This window comes from Candoia aspera, chromosome 2 (assembly GCF_035149785.1).
Source record: "Candoia aspera isolate rCanAsp1 chromosome 2, rCanAsp1.hap2, whole genome shotgun sequence".
NCBI lineage: Eukaryota > Metazoa > Chordata > Lepidosauria > Squamata > Boidae > Candoia > Candoia aspera.
Genome location: NC_086154.1, coordinates 245,618,542 through 245,627,290, shown reverse-complemented (window position 1 = coordinate 245,627,290; position 8,749 = coordinate 245,618,542). Strand labels below are relative to the sequence as shown.

Sequence of the window (8,749 nt, the reverse complement as noted above, 5' to 3'; positions counted from 1 at the left end):
GGTGTGATTTTCCTCTTGGTAATTTCTTGATCGGTACTGTTTTCTGCTTGATGTTTGTCTGGTATTAATCCCTGCTTATCTGGGTGTTGGCTGCTGGAGAGGATGTGTTCTGGTCCTTTTGTTTCCTTCTTAGCTTTTTTGCTGTCTCTTTTGAATGGTGTGTAAATATGGTTTATCTCAATGTCTCTATTGAAGGCTAAACCATAGTAACTAATAATAATTTAATTTCATAACTAAACTAAATATATTATATTTAAATATAATTCAAAAGGTTAAAGATGCAGTTTAAAAGGGAAAAACAGGACCGTTCTCTAATAATGGTAATTCCATTCTATAGTGCTACCCTGATGCCACTATCCAATGCTTTCTAATGTTTTCTATCCAGAAATCAATGGCAGACTGTCTACCAGTTGCAAGAGGACAAAATTAGACTAACAGTGTAATGTTCCTTTTTTAAACATTTCATTTTAAAAAAATGAAAAAATATTCAAAGTGCTCTAAATTTCCAGAAAATCTAGAACTATTAGACAGTGGAACTAAAACAACTTTCTAATTTGGGGTTTGTCTTTAATGTTGATGGCATATCCCTCCCACCTGAGTAGAACCAAGCTGATGCCACCAATTAATTAAGCATTAATGAATGCAGTACACTGGTAGCTGGTACACCTTGGTAGGATAATACACTGTTCTCGTCCATTAGCAAAATTCCTAAGAACAATAGGAATTTATTGCATAAAGGACAGTAGATGGCTGCCAGTTATGAATTAAGCATAGCAATGATAATCCTTATGGCCAAAAACACATTGGTTGCTGGCAGAATATTTATTAATGGCTTTCTCAATTATGATAACTTGAATAATAAAACCTGACTAGGTTTCAAGAAACACAATTGCGTCAATGTCAGGAAATTATTAGAACTTACAAAAATGTCCCCTTTTTGCCTATCCTTTCCAATTCCTCGACACTTTCAAAAGAAAATGATAATGTTCAGCATGTGCTTGCAAAATCTGTGGTTACAAGATTACAACCTAACCTAACACAACTGGAAAAAAAGTTCAACTGTGGAGCATGTTGGACACATTACAGTACTATCAGGTTGTATCAGCTTCACCTTCATCCAAGATGTAGTTGAGTTTTATGACTGTGCTGATAAAGTCGCCAAGTTCTACAAAGTCTGCGGTGACAATGTTGATACCACTTTCACCTGGTGTCTGAGCCCGGACCCATTGCATCATGGCAGGGAGAGCTCTGGAAAGAAAAAGGGTAATCATTGCTATCAGTCAAAGCAAACTCCTGGATCCTAAAATACACGAACAAAAAAATCAGTTGCTAACTATTTCCCCCTCCCACCTCTATCTTTTGATTCTGCTATACCATGAAGGGTTCCCACTGCAGCTAACCCCAACCTTCATTAATATCCAAGTGAAATGAATTTAATTTTCAGCACAAGGGATCTATATTTTGACATGTGTACATTAGGGAAATACAATGCCATACAAATGTCCATACTAGTGAAAATAGTATATAAGGAACAATTATGTTCAGGACAATTGCTTTCAAACATGTGTATGCTAGACAAAATTAAATACAAAACACATTCAGAAAAATGTGTAAAAAAAATCAGAATTTTTATAGGCTTGTATTTAAAAATAACTGCAAATTGATATTGAAATAGGGACAAAGATTAATATTAGAAATATGAGGAACTGAGTTTTGTTTAATCTTATAGGCAAAGAAAACAAGAATGGATGAAGAATGTCTTGGCCTGTTGTTCACTAGTCATGAATCAGATAAACCATCCTTTGGGCTGGATGACTTAGCAAGTTGCAGGTAATCTAAAACAGAGGCAAAAGGTTCCAGCCTTCAGTTGTGCTGGAGAAGGATGAAGGAGGCAAAACCATACTGGAGCTCCAAAGAATACTTTGCAGAGAACTCTGAATCTTGGCACAAATCTTGCCACAAATATACAAGCCGCTTTGTTTCCTTGTCACACTCAACAAGCCCATTTAAATGCAAACTTCTCATAGCTGGCCAAAAACAAAATAATAACTACAGTAGTAATTGAGTCAACAGATATACAGTAGTGGAAAAGTTAAAGCAGAAAATCCATCTTTCACTACATGCCTAATACCTTCTTCATTTAACATTGCCCTCAACGGAAAGTTCACAGAAAGAGTTATAATATCTTTCTTGTTCAACAGATCATATGGAAATATTCCTTGTAATGATCTCAGTGATGGGAAGAAGCCAGATTCGGTATTTTCCCTGTGGGAGAAGGTGTCTTTCTGGTGGTAAAATAACACTTGTTTATCCTTCCTTATAATTTCCAGTCTCTGCATGCCTCAATCCTTGTAATGGCCCTCATTAAGTATTTCAGTCAAGGAAAACAGAGAGCACACTGTGTAGCAGCTACCCACATGGTTGAATGCTCTCGGAAACTTAGAACAGCTATATTTTAAACCCGAACATTCACAAATATCTTCTGGCTGCCAGATACAAATTAAATAAAGAGGGGAAGAAAGTGATAGTGGGGGAGTAATTGATTTACCTGGCTAATCATGTTTTTCTGAACACAGAGACCAGATCATGATCAACAGTTAAGAACTGAAAGAGCTTCTGTATCAGGGATGCAATTGCCCAAGTCCTAACTCCCAGTTCCTAATCTTAGCCTTCTCTGTGCTTAATCCTGTAGTGGACTTCTAGTTTGCTGACTGGACTTTTCAATCACCTTCTCATTTCTTTGGGACCAATCTTTGGACCATCCCTCATTATTAACTCTCAGTGAGCTGAATACCCCTGTAACTCAACTCTGATCCGCTCTCCGTTTAGTTGTTACACTTGTCCTGACAGGTGACCCCAGATGCATTGGACTTCAAATGGCAAAAAATAGGATGAGAAACAAGAGGGGAGGCAGGAAATTTTTTTTGTCACTTTTAGAGAGGCTACAGCATATAGCTGTAATTACATTTATTCGGTCTCAAAAAATTAAATTGCACCATCTGATTGAATGTGCTTCCAAATTTTATCCAGCAATTGTAGACTGTTGAATTATAGATAAGCACTTCTGGACAATGAATCTCCCAGTTGCAGGATGCTAATTTGGGAAAAGTGGATTTGGCAACAAGTCCATCCATTTGTTTATTTCCAATTATGTATGTTGCTCCTAAAATATTTTTTTCATGCCACCACATGTAAAAACAGGATTTTGTGACCAAGAAGCTACACCTCCCTGACTGCAACTAATATATCAGGCTACTGGTAGGGTCTGCTGGGGGAAGGCAAAATCTGCAAGATGGCAAGTATGGCATTGTGAGTGAAGTTCTGCCCCTTTTATGCATGCAGTGTCCATGTGTACAAGAGGTAGGGTTTTTTTATTGTGACCCAGCACTTACCATGCTGTGGACTTTTTAACCTCCTCCCCCTCTGAAGACACCCATGCAGGCTACAGAAAAGTGAATAGGGACAGAGAGTCATCCTAGCTGCACTAGCAGAAGGACAGCTTCTCAGGCTCTGTGCTTCATTAAATAGTTTCCATTCCAGTTGGTCCTGGTGAGAACTATTGTTCAGGATGAAGAACTAATGCCTGAAACAGCCCTTCCCTTCCCTTCCCTTCCCTTCCCTTCCCTTCCCTTCCCTTCCCTTCCCTTCCCTTCCCTTCCCTTCCCTCTTCATCCATTTTCCTTATGAGTTCTACCTTTAAACTGGAAGCTGGCAGACAGGGACTGCCTAGTTTTAATGATTGTATGAAAGCTACTCTGGAACACCTCTGGATTGAGAAGTGGAGTGAGGTCCAGTTCCCTCAATACAACTTAATGCCCAGCGGTCTCATGGACATGTCCAGATACCTTTCTGGCAACAGAAATGGTTCATCACAACTTTCTTCAGGGGTGTCTTTTTGACTTCCCAGTCTAGTTTACAGACCTGGGTTTTCTTGGCTTGGCAGTCTTCCATCCTCAAAAGATCTGAGCTTGCTTAAATTTTTGAGATTAGCCAGGTCATTTAAGTGTTGCCACCTAGTTAGACAAAAGACTGAGATAAAAATGCATTAAGAAGTTGATATTTATTGGATTTATATCATGCCCATTCTCCACAAGCTTAAGACAGCTTAAATGGGGAGCTCAGTTTGTTTTTTTATATCCCCATAACAATAGCACTGGGAGTAGACTGGGCCAGTCACTCTCTCTTTGACCAAAGTCACCACATAAGTTTCCTAGGTCATCTGGCGGGACTTGGGAAGTGGGTGTTTTCTGTTGCAGCACCTGGCCTCTGGAGCACCATGCCCCTGAGATCTGTCTGACCTTGACCTGCCCTCTGGAACACCATGCCCCTGAGATCCGTCTGGCACCAACTCTGCTGGTGTCATGCGCTGCCTACCTTCGAGTAATACACAGACACTGATTCCGTGGAACAGGCTCTGGTTTATTCGCAGTGTAGATGCAGTATAGGAAAAAAGCTGAGAGTGACAGGAGCGCGCCGGTGCGGGGTTTAAATACCCCGCGCCGGTCAGCGCCCCCTCCCTCGCGGTTACGTCACCCCCCTTTGTCCAACACGTTGTCCTGCCGGTAGGTGAGGGGTTGCGAGGCCCCGCTGGCGTTCCGGGATCGCCCATCATCGGTTTCCCTATTCCTCCGGTGATTGCTGTCAGCTGGGCGATCTCCGTTGCGTTAGCGTTAACAGCTTGGGTGTGCCTCGCGATCCGTTTAGCCATTGTCTCTTGTCCTTCAGTCTTTGTAAGTTGATGGCTACTTATCTTGAGCCCCTTCCCCTGTTTCCTTGTTATTGTCATGTGTGCCATTGCGCTGATGTCTTCAGCTCAACGGCACTCATGACATACTGCCCCCTGTCCGAATAGTGCCCCCCCCCCGGTTTTCTGGTTTTTTACCAGGAGAGCTGTCAAAATGGTTTTTTTTTTTTTTTTTGAATTTCCCGCCGGAGTATTTTTCGCCCCTCCCTTTGTTCCGCCCTCTACCACGTGCCTTTCTAGGGTGTGTTCTCAGTGCGCATGCCCAGGTCACACCCTGGGCGTGCGCATGCTCCGGCCACACCCTGTTTGTTTGGCTCAGTTCGACGAGGAGAGAGGCGTGGCTGGTCGGGTGCTTATCAGCTCCAGGTAGGGCCCTTCTTTTTTATTCGAAGTGCGTCGCCTTTGTTATGTGTGCTCCTGGGCGTTGCCCCCAGGATGCACTGTTGACTTGATTGCCACTCCCCCGTGGGCCCGGGGCGGGGGGAGGGTGCTGGCGACCGCTTGTTACTGCCTCGTGGGCCCGGGGCGGGGGGGGTGAGTCCCGGGGGGGGGAGGTCCACCCAAGTCGCGGGCTTGGGGGGGCCCTTTCCCTTGGGGCACGGTAGGCGGGGGGCCCGCGGGGGAGGGGTTATGCAGGTGACGGCTTGCTAGCCTTGGTTTTGGCTTGTCGGGGTATGCCCGGTGAAAAGCCCGGGTCAGGTCAGGCGCGTTAACGTTGTGCGCCGCCACCCATTCTGGGTGGGGGAAGTGTTTCCACCTGACCAAATAGTGTAAAGTTCCCCGTTGCCTGCGAGAGTCGAGTATGTCCCTTACGTCAAAGTGATGTTGCCCGTCGATCATCACCGGTGAGGGCTGTGGCGTGCTTGGGTGCCATCGAGAGGTGGTTGCCGGTTTCAGGAGGCTGGTGTGGAACACCGGGTGGAGTCTCCGTAGGTTGTGTGGCAGGTCCAAGCGTATTGCCACCGGGTTTACTATCTGCATGACTCGGAACGGCCCGATGTACTTAGGCCCCAGTTTTTTCGAGGGTTGGGGTGACTTTAGGAATTTGGTGGATAGGTAGACCATATCCCCCGCCTGGAACGTCGGTTGTTGGCGCCAGTGCTTGTCGGCCTGCTCTTTGTAGGCCGCCTGTGCATCCTTCAGCGCTGCCGTGATTATTGGCCACGATTCCGCAATCTTCCGTCCCCAGTCGCTAGCATCCACCTGGGGTTCCGGGGGTTGTGGTAGCTCCGGTATGGGGACGAAGTCGCGTCCCGAGACTACCTCGAACGGAGTTTTCCCCGTGCTCATGTGGACGGCGTTGTTGTATGCGACTTCGGCGAACGGGAGCAGTTCGGCCCAGTCGTCTTGATGATAGTTGGTATATGAGCGTATGAATTGCTCTAGGGTGGCATTGAGGACCTCTGTGGCTCCGTCCGTCTGGGGGTGCCAGGCAGTGGATAGGGCCTGTTGGGTCCCCGTCAGCTTTAGGAAGGCCCGCCAGAATTTGGAAGTGAACTGTGTGCCCCTGTTGGTCACCACACGTGCGGGTCATCCGTGTAACCTGTACACGTGGATGAGGAAGAGTTTGGCTAGTTGTTGTGCGGACGGGACCGACGTGCAGGGGATGAAGTGGGCCTGTTTTGAGAAATAATCCTTCACCACCCAAATGGCCGTTTTCTTCTGGCTGGGTGGGAGGTCCACTATAAAATCCATAGAGATTTCCTCCCATGGACGGGAGGGTTCTGCCACCTGTTGTAAAAGCCCCGCGGGTTTGCCTGGTGCCCGTTTGGCCCTAGCGCACGTTGGGCAGGACGCTACGTATGCTTTCACGTCTCGTCTTAGCGCGGGCCACCAGAATTGACGCCTTGTTAGGTGTAGGGTCTTGAGGAACCCAAAGTGTCCCGCTTGCTTGGCGTCGTGTGATCTATGCAAGATCGCTTGGCGTTGCGAGTCCGGGACATAGATTCTGCCTTCCCCCCATGCCAGGTCCTGTGCCATCGTTACCTTGTCGGGGTTTGCCAGGAACCAGGGGTCGGTTTTGAGGGCGGCTGCGAGGTCCGTGCGTATCCCCCCTGGTAGTTGCGGTTGGCGTCGTCTGGTCACAGGTTGTCCCGCCGTCGGTTGCACCGTAGAGTCGAGCTGCCTCCGAGCACCGCTTCGGGTGGTCACGGCCATCCCCAGTTGCGAGGCGGATAGGACCGTCCCAATGGTGTCTGGGGCGGGCTCTTCGTCTTGGGGCAGTCGGGAAAGGGCGTCGGCCAGGAAGTTCTTTTTACCCGGCATGAACTTCAGCTGGAAGTTGAAGCGGCTGAAGAATTGGGCCCATCGGACCTGTTTTGGGCTGAGGCGTCTGGGCGTTCGGAGGGCCTCGAGGTTCCGGTGGTCGGTCCAGACCTCGAATGGTTGGGCGGCTCCTTCGAGTAGGTGTCTCCATGTTTCCAGCGCCGATTTTACCGCGAAGGCTTCTTTCTCCCAGACATGCCATCGCCTTTCTGTCTCGGAAAATTTCCTCGACAGGTAGGCGCATGGTTTCAGGAGTCCTGTGGGGTCCTTTTGGAGTAGGATGGCCCCTAGGGAGAAGTCTGAGGCGTCGGCTTGGACCATGAACGGCCGTTCTGGGTCCGGGTGCGCGAGGATTGGCTCCGTGGTGAACAGCGCTTTCAGCTTGTTGAATGCGGTCTGGCATGCGGGAGTCCAATTCAATACTGTGCCCGGGTTCTTGGCGCGTCGGGTGTCCCCCACCCCCTTGGTTTTGAGGAGGTCCGTTAGGGGGAGGGCTATCTCTGCGAACCCCCGGGCGAATGACCTGTAAAAGTTCGCGAAGCCGAGGAAGCTCTGGAGTTGGCGTCTGTTGCGGGGGCGTTCCCAGTTCAGCACCGCCTCGACTTTTGCGGGGTCCATTTCTATGCCATCTCCGGAGATTCGGTACCCCAGGTAGTCTAGGCGCGCTTTATGGAATTCGCACTTTGTGGGTTTGGCATAGAGCTGCGCCCTTCTGAGTTTGTCGAGGATTTGCCTGACTAGGGTCACATGTTCCTTGTGCGTTTTAGTGTAGATAAGGACGTCGTCTATGTAGACAAGGACCCCTTTGAACAGGTGTTCATGCAGGACCTCATTGATGAGCTGCATAAACACCCCGGGGGCCCCCGCGAGTCCGAACGGCAGCACTTTGTACTGGAAGGCGCCTAGGGGGCAGTTGAACGCAGTCTTCCATTCGTCCCCCTCCCTGATTCGGATGCGGTAGTACGCCTCGCGAAGGTCCAGTTTGGAGAAGACTTTGCCCGTGGACAGGTGGGCGAGCATGTCTTTCACCAGGGGTAAAGGGTATTTGTTGGACAGGGAAGACGCGTTTAGGCCCCGGTAGTCGGTGCAGAGCCGTAGGGTGCCGTCTTTCTTCTCCCGGAATAAGACGGGGGCTCCGACCGGTGAGCATGCTGGCTCTATGAATCCCCTCTCTAGGTTTTTATCGATGAATTCCCGGAGGGTTGCCATCTCCTTCGGGGTCATCGAGTAGATCTTCGGTCTAGGTAAGGGGACGTCGGGCAGTAGGTCGATCCGGCAGTCCGTCTTGCGGTGGGGGGGTAGTTGGTCAGCTTCCGCCTCTCCGAAGACCTCGGAGAAGTCGGCGTATTGTTCCGGTAGGTCTGCTGTGGTAGTGGCGTTGTCCTGTGTAGTCGCCTCTGCTCGTCCCACAGTGGGGTTGGTTCTGCCCGCCGGCACTGGTGCCCGATACTCGCCGTCGCCAAATGTGAAGGTGCGGGTCACCCAGTTGATGCGCGGGTTGTTTGTCGCGAGCCATGGCATTCCCAGGACTGCAATGGGCCGTCCGATGTGGGTGACAACGAACGATGTGCGTTCGGTGTGAGTGCCCATTTGCAGGGTGACCGGCTCGGTTTGCATCGTGGCTGGTTTCCCTCCCGCTGTAGAGCCGTCCAGCTGGTGAAATGCCAACGGCGTGGGGAGGGGGAAGCAGCGGAGGTCGAGTTTGGCGACTAAGTCGGGGTGGATGAGGTTTTTTGAGCA

General features: G+C 49.0%; 1 protein-coding gene across 1 annotated transcript in view; it reads right to left on the bottom strand.

Moving 5' to 3' along the window:
• Positions 1-823: 823 nt before the first annotated feature.
• The window catches only part of PLCXD3 (phosphatidylinositol specific phospholipase C X domain containing 3), an 88,733-nt gene continuing 80,807 nt past the window's right edge, over positions 824-8,749 (bottom strand). The window contains exon 3 of the mRNA XM_063291126.1: positions 824-1,248. Within this exon, the coding sequence (XP_063147196.1) occupies positions 1,092-1,248 (157 nt within the window). The 3' untranslated portion in view covers positions 824-1,091. The remainder of the gene's footprint in view (positions 1,249-8,749) is intronic.